Here is a 16,032-nt window from a genome sequence, read left to right on the forward strand (position 1 = left end):
ATAAAATATGTCTTTCTGTTATACATGTAAACAAACTACGGTGAGTTCAAGGACCGGCAAAATTAGTAGGACAAAACAGCGCTCGCCAAATACTCTCATCAGAGAATCATGTTTAATACAAACAGTTGGATTTCTAACAATCAGGGAGGTTTGTGTCATGTTGTCCTCCTACACAAACCCTACAAAAACACAAATATATCTTATATATTTTTCTGTTTCCATACATTTTTGAAAAAGATCCAGGGAGCCACTAGGGCGGCGCTAAAAAGCCTCATGTGGCTCTTTTGCGTCGCAGGTTGCACACCCCCGGTCTAAGAGAAAGAGGAGGTGGCTTACTGCTGATCTGCTTGCACAATGTCGCTAAAATATTTGCTGATACATTTTTACACCACAAATTTCTAGTTTGTAACCTGCAGAATCTACAACCTGTTCAATGTTTCAAGGTAAGTGTGACAGCATTATTCTTGATAATCGGACTAAAATTAGAGAAACATACAGACGACGGCACGACATCGGGTGCGAAGGACGGCACGACAGAGCGCGACACCAGACAAGCCAACCAACATAACTAACGAAAACGAAGCCAGGAAGTCCGCCACCCCTGACAGCAACCACGTGCACGCGCCGCCACAAACCCCAATAGCGGCCACTTTCCCGCACCGGACTCAGCAGCCACGGTTTCCCACACCACAAACAAATGGCATCAAAGGCAACTACTGCAAAACTCCCGAAAGCCATCCTTTTCGAGATTTAAAACGGTTCAAACAGCTTAAAGGCTGGAATATACTCTCGCGTCATGTAGCTTATGGCGTCTTGTTGATTTATAGTTGTTCTGTGGGAGTTGGCGCCAGACTTTAATTCTCTTTCAAAACACTAAGGAGCGGGTTCCAACTGTTGGGAACTCGCATGGCTTTGTGACCCCAAGATGCAGGAACCAGGAGAACGGAGAGCAGGCAAGATGAGTTTAATTTTCTCAAAAAATTAAAAAAAAGAAGCAAATTAGAACCTGGCAACTACCGACCTGTTTCTAGTCTCAGTTCCATTTCGAAAGTAATGGAAAAAATAGTTTATGAACAGGTCGATAGTTACCTTGACACAAATAAACTCATGTACAAATTCCAATCCGGCTTCAGAACTAACCACTCCACTGACACATGCCTTCTCTATCTGACCGACAACATCAAACATGAGGTGGACGCGGGCAAATACTGCGACATGGTCATGCTGGACCTTCAGAAGGCCTTTGACACCGTTAACCACACTATACTGTTGGATAAGCTCAGAGCAATCGGATTTGATAAAACCTAATCGAACTGGATGCAATGTTACTTGGAGGGGAGGAAACAGGTGGTTGAGTTGAACGGCACCGTGCCCCCCCCCTCTTGGTAAGCTGTGGAGTCCCCCAAGGCAGTATATTAGGGCTTTTACTGTTCCTAATATACATAAACATCATGTCATCAGCATGCAACTGTGAATTGTTTTTGTTTGCGGATGACTCGGCCCTGCTGGTATCCGGCAAGGACAAGTCACAGGTGGAGAAAATCCTCAGTGCTGAACTCTGTAGAATTTGCACCTGGCTCGCTGACAACAAGCTATCCATACACTTAGGTAAAACAGAATCCATCCTGTTTGGGCCCCACATCAACCTTAAGAAAGTCAGTGACTTCACTATAAAAGTGGGTGACATTGTTATCACCAGGAAAGATGAGGTCACCTACCTAGGTTCCATTCTAGAGGCTAATCTTTCCTGTGATAAAATGGCAACCAAGGTAATCAAAAAGGTCAACCAACGAGATTTCTCTATAGAATCTCCTCTCTGGTCAACAAAAGCACCATTAAGATTATAGCGGGAACTCTCATTCAACCCTTTTTTGATTACGCATGCACCTCCTGGTACCCTAGCACCTCCAAAACCTTCAAATCTAAACTCCAAACATCCCAGAACAAGCTAGTCAGATTACTTCTAGACCTCCACCCCAGATCACACCTCACTCCTACCCACTTCTCCAAAGTGGGCTGGTTCAGGGTAGAGGACAGAGTAAAACAACTTGCACTGAGCCTTGTCTATAAAATCCGCTACACCTCCCTGATACCGAAGTACATGTCAACCTACTTCCTTAACGTAAATGACCGCCATAACCACAACACCAGGGGGAGCTCCACTAACCACGTTAAACCCAGATTCCAATCTAACAAAGGTCTTAACTCATTCTCTTTCTATGCCACATCAATGTGGAATGCACTCCCAACAGGTGTAAAAGAAAGTGCATCTCTATCCTCCTTCAAAACCGCACTAAAAGAACACCTCCAGGCAACTTCAACCCTAAACTAACACCCTCCCTTCCTCATCATACCTCCTCGGATTGTACCATACCACACCATACCAACTTTATTTATAAAGCCCTTTAAAGACAAGCACAGTTGAAAAACAAAGGGCTGTACACCACAAAGAAATAGAGGCAAAGGACAGACTAAAAAATAACATTTAAAACAGAAATAAAAATACACATTTAAAAAGCAAATATAAATTACCCTAAGAACAGTTTGTTAGATAAAAACAGTTTAAAAATTAAAAACAGTTCAAAAAGTTAAAAGCTAAAAACAGTTCAAAGTCTCATGCTGGGTTAAAAGCCAGTGAATAAAAATGGGTTTTAAGAAGGGTCATAAAAATTGCCAAAGAAGGGGCCTGTCTCACATGGAGAGGGAGATCGTTCCAGTTTGGGACCCGCAACAGAGAAGGCTATGTCCCCTCTGAGCTTGCGTTTTGTTTTGGGTACCTAAAATGTAAATAATCAAATGTAAACAATCAAAGGTACACCATTTTTCTTATAATTTCTGATCTCTTTCTCTATGTCCACTACTTGCTGTACATATGTACCAAGTCAGACCTACACTGTTCCAATGTCCATTTCTTTCTCTGATGATGCAATTGTTGATGACTGAAGTGTTGATTCCAACCAAACTTAACCCCCCCCCTATATCCCACACCCCGGATTGTAAATAATGTAAATAATTCAATTAATATACTGTGATGATTATCTTGTGTGATGACTGTATTATGATGATAGTATATATCTGTATCATGAATCAATTTAAGTGGACCCCAACTTAAACAAGTTGAAAAACTTATTGGGGTGTTACCATTTAGTGGTCAATTGTACGAAATATGTACTTCACTGTGCAATCTACTAATAAAAGTTTCAATCAATCAATCAATCAAACCAGAGAAGGATGCAGTCTTGCATGTAACAGTACCAAACATAAAGCAATCCTCGAGCACTGGAAGTGGAAACAAAACAAGAGCACTGACAGGAAGTGAATACAAAACAAGGAAACAAAGAGAAATGAAGTGACAGATCGTCACACCAACAGCCTAAAGGCTGGAATTTACTCTCGCATCACAAAGCGGCGTCTTGTTGGATTTATAGTTCTTCTGTGGGAAGTGGAGCCAGACTTGTAATTCTCTTCCAAAACAATAAGGGGCAGTGTGTCCAGAAGCTGTTGTTGACTAGATACTGTATTTCCTTCTTGTGAAGAGTGACAATAGACGACAACCACTGAACTACATTGGAACTAATCGTTCAGGATCATCAGTTTACTTTTATTTGACATTTTACTTATAAACCAGGGGAAATTACCTTTGTGAAGATGGACTGTGCAACTTTTGAACGAGTTGCAGCATATTATAATTTGCAATGCTATTCGGCTGTTCGGAGAAAGAGAGCGCTATCGCGTAATTAAAAATAACTTTTGTAAGTTTACAACATGCTGGTGTTAATCTGTATGGTCATGTTCAGAGCCTGAAAGGTTATTGTCAGAGAATGATAAGTGTTATGCGTGAGAGAAAAAGACGTATGTCGAAGTTGAACATTTTGTAAGCACAAGATTGGCAATAAAAGTTGAAAAGCGTGACGTACTTTGTGACTTTTTGTGGACACAACAACACAATAAGATGAAAAACGACACATTCAGTAATTATTTTTAGAGTGCACCCAAATATTGAGTACACAACATCAGTTTTCTCGGAAATGTTTAAAGGGGAACATTATCACCAGACCTATGTAAGCGTCAATATATACCTTGATGTTGCAGAAAAAAGACCATATATTTTTTTAACCGATTTCCGAACTCTAAATGGGTGAATTTTGGCGAATTAAACACCTTTCTAATATTCGCTCTCAGAGCGATGACGTCACAACGTGGCGTCACATCGGGAAGCAATCCGCCATTTTCTCAAACACCGAGTCAAATCAGCTCTGTTATTTTCCGTTTTTTCGACTGTTTTCCGTACCTTGGAGACATCATGCCTCGTCGGTGTGTTGTCGGAGGGTGTAACAACACGAACAGGGACGGATTCAAGTTGCACCAGTGGCCCAAAGATGCGAAACTGGCAAGAAATTGGACGTTTGTTCCGCACACTTTACCGACAAAAGCTATGCTACGACAGAGATGGCAAGCATGTGTGGATATCCTGCGACACTCAAAGCAGATGCATTTCCAACGATAAAGTCAAAGAAATCTGCCGCCAGACCCCCATTGAATCTGCCGGAGTGTGTGAGCAATTCAGGGACAAAGGACCTCGGTAGCACGGCAAGCAATGGCGGCAGTTTGTTTTCGCAGACGAGCAAGCTAAACCCCCTGGATGTCTTGGCTCACATCGACCCTAGCTTCCCTGGCCTGCTGACATCAACTCCAAAACTGGACAGATCAGCTTTCAGAAAAGAGCGCGGATGAGGGTAAGTCTACAGAATATATTAATTGATGAAAATTGGTCTGTCTGCACTCTCAAAGGGCATGTTGTTGCCAAATGTATTTCATATGCTGTAAACCTAGTTCATAGTTGTTCGTTTCCTTTAATGCCAAACAAACACATACCAATCGTTGGTTAGAAGGCAATCACCGAATTCGTCCTCGCTTTCTCCCGTGTCGCTGGCTGTCGTGTCGTTTTCGTCGGTTTCGCTTGCATACGGTTCAAACCGATATGGCTCAATAGCTTCAGTTTCTTCTTCAATTTCGTTTTCGCTACCTGCCTCCACACTACAACCATCCGTTTCAATACATGCGTAATCTGTTGAATCGCTTAAGCCGCTGAAATCCGAGTCTGAATCCGAGCTAATGTCGCTATAGCTTGCTGTTCTTTCCGCCATCTTTGTTTGTGTTGGCTTCACTATGTGACGTCACAGGAAAATGGGCGGGTGGTTAAAATCAGGCACTTTGAAGCTTTTTTTAGGGATGTTGCGTGATGGGTAAAATTTTGAAAAAAACTTTGAAAAATATAATAAGCCACTGGGAACTGATCTTTAATGGTTTCAACCATTCTGAAATTGTGATAATGTTCCCCTTTAATTACTTTTATTCCATTCAATAATTTGTGCATTTAAAGCACAAAGTCTGCCTGCTTGTGTTTCCTTCGAAAAATCTGACCAATCACAGCGACGCAAACCCAGGATTTTTGGAAAATGCACGCAAGCTTTGCGGGAGCCTACGCAGGGGTAGGGGGCAAGACGGCGTTGCCTACGCTAGTTATGTGACGCGAGAGTGTACACCAGGCTTTTAAAACAATGCAAGTTTTATTTACCAGTTAGAATGCATTAAAAAAAAAAATACATCCGTCATCGTGTCTTTCATATTGACTGTGAACAATAGGCAAAATTCCCCAAAAAAATGAAGTTCCCTTTAAGAGCTATTTACTTATTTTTAGTCATTGCCTTTATATCATAATTTTATTGTAGCATTAATAATTATACTTTGTCTATCATGATTTAAATGTGTATGGGAAAATAACTATTCAAACAAGATATTTTAGTTTCCCCCACATACTGTAGAAAATCTTGTTTAAAAATTCTGCAACATCCAGAGGATGCTTAATTTATAAATCTCAAGTAGAATAATGCTTGTTTCCAGAATAAAATACTTATTTGTAATTTAAAAGTCCTGCTAATTTACTAGATATACAAACTCAATTTTGGCTGTCTTATCAAGTAAAAATAACCAGCTAAATGGACAGATAATTTCACTAGTTTTTTGGGTTTTTTCGGTTTTTTTCCCCCACAATATATGGTCTTTGAATCTTATATTTTGTCAGCTATTTTTTGCAGTATACATTTGCTGGTTCCAACCAAGTTAGGGGTTCATATTTGAAACTTTCTAAATGGAAATATACATTTTAAGACCATTGTTTTGAAGCTTGGGCTACATATTTCTGTAACCTCCCATGAAGAACAACAGAAACCAATTGATTTGGATATATTTTTTATTTCTTGGTGGCTACTGAACTAAACAGTACTTTGAAGTAAACATTGTACACATTTTAACTGTATGCATGTTCGAAGTAAACTTAAACCATAACCACAAAGTTGGGCCCCAGTGTTGAAAAAGTTAAGAAGTTGTGTTCTGGAAGATGTGATGGGCTGATTAGTGATCACAGCACGCTTCTTGGCCGCAAACAAAGTTGTACCTGGAGAAGCAACTTGAACAGAACCATCGACCTAAAAAGAAAAAGTTTGAAGCATGACACTACGTTCAATCATAATTAAATTGCTTTCACTGATTATACTCATACCAGATGAATTGATGAACACACAGTCACCAAAAAAGAAAGATGAGAAAAGGTTCTGGAAATCAAAGGGGCTGCCGTCGGTCCAGACAAAGACTCGCTCCTGCGAGACAAAGTCACATTTGAATGAGAGACGCCTAAAAATAACAACTGCATGCAATTTAATTTATTGCTTTGACATGTTTTTATGCTAAAACATTATTAGCATCAAACAATATCACCATGACATGCAACTACTCCGAACAAAAGACAACTTTGCTACTAGTAAAGATTTTACCGTGACTGCATCAGTGAGTCCAATCCAGGCGGGCTGAAAACCGTCATCCCGAACCAGTACAGTTATGGCGGCATTTTTTACCGCATCTGTGATTGAGGCCAGATTCCCACCAAGAGCGTTGCAGACTTTCTGATGGAAGAAACAGAAGGAAAAAAACAAATTACATTTTTATTACAAGGGGATCTTGTCACATTCTGCCTGACAGTTGAGTTTTGTTTTGGTAAATCCATGTTTTGTGTTCTAAGTTTCCTGCATAAGCTCCCTGTCTTTCATTCTACTACTATTCTACCACTAGGATGACAGGGGATGCAAAACAATAACAGTGCAATACTTTTTCATAACATGGTCACTACTGCCTAGTTTCTCTTGTTATATTCTTATTTTACTGTTATATTTTTATTCTCATTGTTGCTTTTTATTTTTATTCTTATTGTAATATTTTTCTATTTTTTTTCCATTTATACCCCCATTATTTACTTTTTACTTTTTTAATTTGATCTCAATTCTGTACAATGCTGCTGGAATTTCAATTTTCCTGAGGGAACTCTCCTGAAGGAATCAATAAAGTACTATCCATCTAACTATTGACAAAGATAGATATCTACATATATCTATATTTAAGAGTTATTTCTTTCTATAGTCAGGTTTGAAATAACTAGTGTTTTCTCTTTGTGCTCTTTCTATTTTTTCTCCATCTCATGACCGAGGGTACACTGTGGACTACCTTGAGCTTGGAATGCAGGGAGTAGCAATACTTCTTTCTCTTAACTTATCCTGTCCTGTCTCTTCTCAGAGTAGAACAATTGACTTGTGTATTACTTCTGGAGGGTGGGGGCGAGGGACATATTGAAGAACACAGCACTTCCGTAAGGTTTTCAGATCAACTTAGCTGCGCAATTGAATGTGTTGTCCTAGGCTGGTCTCTTCAAAGCTTTGAAAATAAATTACAAAATACCTATTCTGTTCAGGTGATAATTTAAACTCAGTTTATGTGTCATCAAAAGAACTTGGGATTGACCAGTAACTTAAATTCCCTTGGAGGAACATCTGGTCGGAACACAACACTATCTATCTATCTATCAAACTATCTATCTATCTTCAGCAATTAACCTAACTAAGATGCTGGATTATTCTCCCTCAGAATCCACGCCATCACTACTGTGCCTGCACGACTACTCCTTGTTCCAAGTTATTATTTTTCCTTGTTTTTCCAGGACAAATCACACTTTTCTGGCTGATATATTTTTAAAATGTAGCTCATTTTCCCTTCTATCTAATTTTTTTCACAATTGAGGTAGAAATTACATTTTGATTTGAAATGTTGAATCTAAATCTAATGTTTTACCTAACCTGGCAAATGATTCCCAGGAATCTAAATACAAGGAACCGCTTTTAAACAAGAACCAATTTTAGATTCCCACCCCTTTTGGCTCAAAAATGTTGGCGACCAATGTGCTAGACGACCAAAGACTGGAAAGTAAAAACTACTTTGTAAAAGTGTTGAATGAACAGCCGAAACAAATAGATGACTGATTCTAACTGGTTTAGCGTTACGTCAGAACTGCTGTGTGAAATTGTTGCGTACTGTACCTCTGCATCAGAAAAAATCCTGCGATCCTTTTGCAGGATGTAACAGTGGCCTTCCACCTGAGTCCATCCCGGAGGACAGCAATCTGCAACACAATTGTTATTTTAGGCTAAAAAAAACCCCCAGAAACAAACGTTCAAAAATTCTCAGCTACCAACCTTTTTTTTTCTTTTCTTCAGGCAAAGCCCACTGAAAAGAGCATTACCAAAACATGAACATGGCAATAAATGACAGAGAATATTAAATGTTAATTCAAGTTAGTCGGGGAGATTTGGACATACAGTTCCAGCTATCAGTCCACTGATCCCACAGAGGAGGAAGAGAAACCGCATCTGTGCAAGAATAGAAAAATACGGTTATGTTAAAAAATTGTCACATGAAACAAAGTTGGACTGGTAAGATGTAAAGTTGTGTCGTTTTACCTTTGCAGTGAAGATGCTTCATGCTGAGGACGACTTTGAGCCACCTTTTTATGTCAACTTGACACAGCCCTAGAATGTTCTGTATGTTAATTATGCAACGATTTTCCGCAAAACAATCAAACATTAAAGGCTTCATTTAATTAGCTAATTGAGTTAAATCATTTTAATGTAATTAAACAGGTGCAGTCCAAATTGTTCACTTGAAACTGTCCACAAAATGTTCACTTGTGGTGAGGTGTGGCACTGACACATTTGAAGTTTTATTTTTACTTTAAACCATTGAGCTCTAATTCATGTGGATACAGGTTGGTTAAGGTTAGGAGGCAGTTTTGGAAAGATTACATTTGAAATTTTATTGGCCCTGCGACAAGGTGGCAACTTGTCCAGGGTGTACCCCACGTTCCACCTGAATGCAGCTGGGATAGGCTCCAGCCACCCCCGCAAACCTAAGAGGGACAAGCGGTAGAAAATGGATGGATGGATGAACTATAGTTATTAGTTACTTTCCCAAAAAAGCAATTGATTTGCTACCAGGAAAACTAATTTTGATGCAACTTTTTCAAAAAAACCTTAAAATGTTTGGTGTGTGTAATGTTATGGATGACAGGGTTCTACTGCATGTACTATGTTTGGCTTTTAGGTAAGTGCCTTTTAAAGTGTGTGCCTACCGTAGTGTCACGGGCACTTCAAATTGTCAGTGATATTATGCACTTTGCTGCATTAACACACCACACCCAGTATGAACGTCATTTTTAAACGCTCTATAACAAAAACTGCAGTTGAAAAACAAAGGGCTGTACATCAGAATAAGTAAAAATATAGAGAAGCATAAAATACAAACCGGGGTCGGGGTTAAGGGAGGGAGTATATTTATAGCTAGAATTCACTGAAATGTATGTATATATTTATAAAAATATATATAAATAAAATAAATACTTGAATTTCAGTGTTCATTTATTTACACGTATACACACACATAAAAGTCTGATTTACAAAATGTTCAGGTAGCATACCACTTCCCCTTCGAGCTGTCCTGGATGAACTGAAATAATTTTTTTCCAATCATTTTGGAACTTGCAAGCGTACTTCTTACTCGTCGTCGCCATGTCTCTTCTTCGTTCTTCTGCTTCGTCTCTGTTATGTTTTTGGACATTACTACTTGCCGTAGTTTTGAAGCAATGCATGATGGGAATCCGGATGTTGTGTGTCGGTGTATTAACGTGCCGGCTGGAATAAACACACGCTGAGAAATAGCTCCGTGCCTGCCTACTTTATGGGTTATAGATAAACCTATGGATAACGGAGACATATATAATAGTCTCCTTTTCAGGTGAGGGAGGACGCTAAAGGCAGTGCCTTTAAGGCACGCCCCCAATATTGTTGTCCAGGTGGAATACGGGAGAAATTCGGGAGAATGGTTGCCCGGGGAGATTTTCGGGAGGGGGCACTGAAATTCGGGAGTCTCCCGGGAAAATCGGGAGGGTTGGCAAGTATGAGCTTAGCTACTTTTTGAACGAGTAGCTATTCCTGTAGCTTATATCTAGACCCATGTAGCGTGGTATCCTACATCAAAGCTACAAGCTACAAAGAAAGAAAATGGACTGTGAATCCAGGCCAAAAAAAAAATACGGAGAAAATGCAATGACAGCGTGACAATATACATGCGGAGACAATCCATGATGATAGGTTGGTGTTCGTATGATGAATCACAGTTGGCAAAAGGTTGGGGGAAACATTATGGACTGGCCAATCAGAGGCAAGACAAGGCGGGCGGCGTGGCTCGGTTGGTTGGGGCGGCTGAGCCAGCAATTTGAGGGTTCCAGGTTCGAGGCCCTCTACCGCCATCCTAGTCACTGCCGTTGTGTCCTTGGGCAAGACACTTTACCCACCTGCTCCCAGTGCCACACACACTGGTTTAAATATAGTTTAAAAGGAGCCATAGGTAAGAATCTGTCCAGAAATGGTACTGCAATCACGGTCAGAATTCTGTAGTCCCCTCCCCTCTCCCTGACTGAGGTTGCCAGATATGCAGCCGAATTCAGCTCGATCGACTGGGCTACTCCAAGGAATTTCACATTTCCACTGCCTTTTACTAGGGGTTGAGGTGCTGGGACCGTAATAGCGGAATAGACAAGTGTTTTGTCAATAACAAATTTCTAACCAACACATTTTACACAGAAATTAGGCTATTTTCAGGAAGAAATACGTCATGCCTGCGTACAATATCACAACAAATGGCAATCATATGGTTATTGTCAGAACTATCAGGAAACAAAGACTAAAACAAACTACAACCAACGCTAGCAATGAAAATAAGTAGAGCATGCTTCGCAGCCTAATGTACGCCCAAAACTAAAGAGGAGACATTTTACCAAGGTATCCCTATTGGCTACACGAATGAGGAATTATTTTATCATGTGATTTGGCTGTCTCCATATGTTTCACATTGCCATGACAGCCCTGCTAATGTTGGAACCCATTTCCTCAGCATATTGAGAACGAAATAGGCACTGACACTACCCATATCCACATAGGTTTTATTTGTCTAAAATATATGTTGCTCTGTCAGTTCGAATACACATCGACATACAGGCAAACGGACATATATTTTCCCCGTTAACCTGTATGTCGAGAACAAAGTCCACTGGATAACCCTGGGTCTGTCAGTTGTATTCCGCATGACCCAGTCTATGGCAATCAGGAAGAGAATGGGGGAAATAGTACACCCTTGCCGCACATCAGACTCCACAGTGAACCATGTAGATGGTTCACCATTAACAATGACGCTGCATTCAAAGTGACGGTAGAACATCCCTATGAGAGTGACCAGTTTTGGAGGAACTCCATAGGCCCCAACAATCTTCCATAGGGTGTCACGATGTAGGCTGTCAGAGGCTTTGCGAAAGTCGATGAAGTTGATGTGCAGAGGAGTGTTCCATTCTACACACTGCTCGATAATGTTCCTCAGAGCGAAGATCTGATCTATGCAGCCCCTTCCTCTCCTGAACCCTGCTTGTTCCTGCCGTAGCTTCTGATCAATAGTGGAACCGATTCTGCCGAGTAAAATCCTGCAGAAGACCTTAGATGGTACTGATAGCAGCGTGATGCCCCTCCAGTTGTCACAATTTTGGACGTTTCCTTTCTTGGGGAGTTTGACAATCAGGCCATTGTCCCAGTCTTGAGGTATTACTTCCTTCTCCCAGATGTCTTTAAAGAGATCAGTAAGCACATTGACAGAGGTTCTCCGAACTTGAAGACCTAGATTTTGCTGATGATCTTGTTGTCCTTGCACCAAAGCACATCCAACTGCAGGAGAAAACTGACAGACTGAACAAATTCACCCAACAGGTAGGGCTGAACATAAATGTGTCCAAAACACAAGTGATGTGCATTAATGCCACTCCAGATGTACCAATCACAGTGAATGGACACGCTCTCAACTATGTTGAGAACTTTACCTATCTGGGAAGTCTCGTCAGTAAGGACAACGCTGCACAAAAGGACATTAGAGCAAGACTCGGAAAGGCACAGGGTGCTTTTGCTAGGCTACACACCATCTGGAAGTCCAAGCAATATAGCTTAAGAACAAAGGTCTGACTTTGCAACAGTGATGTAAAATCTGTTTTGTTGTACGGCTCGGAGTGCTGGCGAGTAACATCCTACGACATGAAAAAAGTCGAAGACTTCCACAATGGATGCCTCAAGAAACTCTGTCGAATCTTCTGGCCCAACAAAATATCCAATGTACATCTAGACAAGAAGACCAAGTGCAACAGTGTGGTGCTAGAGATCAAATGCCGCCGATTCCAATGGCTTGGGCATGTTCTGAGGATGTACAGAGACCGCATCCCCAAGATCGCACTACGTTGGACTCCACTTGGGAAAAGGAAGCAAGGCCGGCCCAAGAACACTTGGCGGCGTACGGTGACAGCTGAGCTGAAGGAACCTAACCTGGGGCGAGGCACAGCATGTTGCTCAAGACAGGTCCAGATGGAGGCAGATCGTCGAAGCCTTTTGTCCCATCAGGGACAAAGAGGATTAAGTAAGTAAACCTGTATGTCGATGTGTCATTGACTTGGCTAGCATGCTAAGCATTATACTAGGAGCTAAGCACCATCACACGAAGCATTCGTTTCACAAACATACTAGCTCTGTTAGACAAGATCATAGACAGTATTGGACAATATAGTTTACATACGAAATGTCCATTTCCATTTATTACAAGTAATAAAAAAACGTAAATGCCTTACTTACCTATCAAGGAGGAAATGAGCAAGTTTGGCGTAAGATGAAAAAATCTTCTCCGCCCTCAATCGTCTCCATCTTTCAAAGGCATCCCCGATACAAATTCTTGTTTTGTTCCTGGCTTTGTCATGAATAAGTTGAGAATCGTAACGACGCCTTTTAGGTTTACTAAGATCTGACATGTTTAGTAACTTTACCAGTGGCAGTAGCCAGATGAAGATGGCGGTGCGTAACTGGCAACCTACTCGGTGGCCTAGCGGTTTTAGAGTGTCTGCCCTGAGATCGGTAGGTTGTGAGTTCAAACCCCGGCCGAGTCATACCAAAGACTATAAAAAAGGGACCTATTACTTCCCTGGTTGGCACTCAGCATCAAGGGTTGGAATTGGGGGTTAAGTCACCAAAATGATTCCCGGGCGCGGCCACCGCTGCTGCCCACTGCTCCCAGGAGTTGAACAAGGGGATGGGTCAAATGCAGAGGACAAATTTCACCACACCCAGTGTGTGTGTGACAATCATTGGTACTTTAACTTAACTTTTTAATTGGTCAAACAGAGGGCGAGGCATCGAAATGAAAACAATAACTAGATTTCGGGGATGTAAATTTAATTTTGAAATGAGCATATCCTGGCTGAACTACTGTTATCAGTTGTAAAGGTGTTCGAAAAGAACATGATTTATTAACGCCTTTTGACATATCAGGGCCATTTAATGATGACTTTACATGAAATTATTACATACGGCTCCTTTAAAGATGTAGACAATGGGCTCCACTATTTAAAGTGCTTTGAGTCGCTAGAGAAAAGCGCTATATAAATATAATTCACTTCACTTTGAAACCAGGAAGCAAAATCATAACAGATAGGCACTCATGCAGAGGTGGGTAGAGTAGCCAGAAATTGTACTCAAGTAAGAGTACTGTTACTTTAGAGATTTATTACTCAAGTAAAAGTAAGGAGTAGTCACCCAAATATTTACTTGAGTAAAAGTAAAAAGTATGTTGTAAAAAAACTACTCAAGTACTGAGTAACTGATGAGTAACATACACACACATATCATATATATATATATATATATATATATATATATATATATATATATATATATATATATATATATATATATATATACACACACACACACACACACATATATACATATATATATATATACACACACACATATATATACATATATTGATATATACAGTATATAATTATTTTATTTATTTTTTGCCGTTTTTGTTTACATGTTAAAGGTGTTTTAATGAATATACATGCATGTTTAACACATATAGATTCCTTTCTTTCATGAAGACAAGAATATAAGTTGGTGTATTACCTGATTCTGATGACTTGCATTGATTGTAATCAGACAGTAGTGATGACAAACATCCACGTTTTCAAATGGAGGAGAAAAAAAGTTCCTACTTTCTGTCTAATACCACATGAAAGTGGTTGGTTTTTGGCATCTTATATGTCCAGCTTCCATATTCGTTTTTATACATTTTACAAGCAATACATTGGCGGCAAACTCCGTAGCTTGCTAGCTTGTTTGCGCAGGCTTTCGGAGACTCTTATTTTGAAAGCGCAGGCGCGATGGAGCGGCACTTTTATTGTGAAGACAGGAACTGTGCAGTCAGTCTTTAGGCTTTTGACGGGGTGTACGCTTGAAATAAAAAAAAATTCTTTTTTCCTTCACACTTTTGATTGATTGATTGGAACTTGTATTAGTAGATTGCACAGTACAGTACATATTCCGTACAATTGACCACTAAATGGTAACACCCCAATAAGTTTTTCAACTTGTTTAAGTCAGGTCATGTGACCGCCTGGCTCTGTTTGATTGGTCCAACGTCACCAGTGACTGCATCTGATTGGTGGAACGGAGTGAACGTCACCAGTGACTGTATTTGTTGAAACGCAGGCACTATGACAGACCAAAACAAACAAAGCGTGCATTAACAGATCGATAAAAATTAGTAGCGAGTAGCGAGCTGAATGTAGATAAAAGTAGCGGAGTAAAAGTAGCGTTTCTTCTCTATAAATATACTCAAGTAAAAGTAAAAGTATGTTGCATTAAAACTACTCTTAGAAGTACAATTTATCCCAAAAGTTACTCAAGTAGATGTAACGGAGTAAATGTAGCGCGTTACTACCCACCTCTGCACTCATGTCACATAACGACGAGGGAGTAAGAGATAGAGGGACGCTTCAAGCTGATGACTCAAAAAAAAAAAAAACATACTTGAAAATGGCAGATTAAAATCTTCCTTTAGTGAGGAAGTTGACGTGCGGGAAACTCATATTAATGCATGCCGTTGGCCATATTTAGACAAATGTATGCGATTGGAGAAAACAAGGCCCAAAACCTTAGTTTTTAGTGGTTTACTCTGTTGACCAAAATCATGACTGCTCTCCTCATCTACGATGTCCAACACAAATTTAGGTGAGTTAAATCATGAAAAGTTTTACTGCACTTAACAATTACCAACTGTTCCCAAACAACACACAAGTCATTGTTGTTGGGGTTTTTTTTTTTGTCAAGATATAGATAGATGCTGTTTTTTTACACTCTTGGCAGAAAAAAATGAATAACATTATAAGGTTGGGCCAAAGAAAAAGACAAATTTAAAAAAAAATACATATAGTAGGGTGCCCTAGAGGTAGTTGTAGTGTATTTTATCAAATATACAATTTTATCTATATATATATATATAGATGCTGCTTTTTTTACACTCTTGGCAGAAAATAATTAATAACATTATAAGGTTGGGCCAAAGAAAAAGGCAAACTAAAATAAATACATATAGTAGGGTGCTGGGACCCCTAGAGGTAGTTGTAGTGTATTTTATCAAATATAAAATGTTATCTATATATATATATATATATAGATGCTGCTTTTTTTACGCTCTGGCAAAAAATAATTAATAACATTATAAGGTTGG

The 16,032-nt window shown here is 39.9% G+C and overlaps 2 protein-coding genes across 2 annotated transcripts in view; both read right to left on the reverse strand.

Annotated features, from left to right (window-relative positions):
- Positions 1-16,032, reverse strand: part of LOC133616084 (rho guanine nucleotide exchange factor 7) — a 76,481-nt gene that overhangs the window by 34,098 nt on the left and 26,351 nt on the right. The gene's annotated exons all lie outside the window — the stretch shown is intronic.
- Positions 6,281-11,320, reverse strand: LOC133616090 (snaclec botrocetin subunit beta-like). Its single transcript, XM_061975178.1, has 7 exons — positions 8,844-11,320; positions 8,703-8,753; positions 8,580-8,610; positions 8,424-8,506; positions 6,834-6,962; positions 6,563-6,659; positions 6,281-6,488 (listed from the first exon to the last, which is right to left on the reverse strand). The coding sequence occupies exons 2-7, from the start codon at positions 8,751-8,753 to the stop codon at positions 6,415-6,417; spliced, it is 465 nt and encodes a 154-aa protein (XP_061831162.1). The 5' UTR covers positions 8,844-11,320; the 3' UTR covers positions 6,281-6,414.

This window comes from Nerophis lumbriciformis, linkage group LG01 (genome assembly GCF_033978685.3).
Source record: "Nerophis lumbriciformis linkage group LG01, RoL_Nlum_v2.1, whole genome shotgun sequence".
NCBI classification, from domain to species: domain Eukaryota; kingdom Metazoa; phylum Chordata; class Actinopteri; order Syngnathiformes; family Syngnathidae; genus Nerophis; species Nerophis lumbriciformis.

What these genes read in the sequence shown, in the direction of transcription:
- LOC133616090 (XM_061975178.1), bottom strand. Translation starts at nt 8,753, where the DNA reads ATGCGGTTTCTCTTCCTCCTCTGTGGGATCAGTGGACTGATAGCTGGA. An exon ending in GACTCACTGATGCAGTCACG is followed by an intron (nt 6,660 to 6,833) that starts GTAAAATCTTTA and finishes TTTGTCTCGCAG; the next exon opens with GAGCGAGTCTTTGTCTGGAC. An exon ending in TGTGTTCATCAATTCATCTG is followed by an intron (nt 6,489 to 6,562) that starts GTATGAGTATAA and finishes TTTTCTTTTTAG; the next exon opens with GTCGATGGTTCTGTTCAAGT.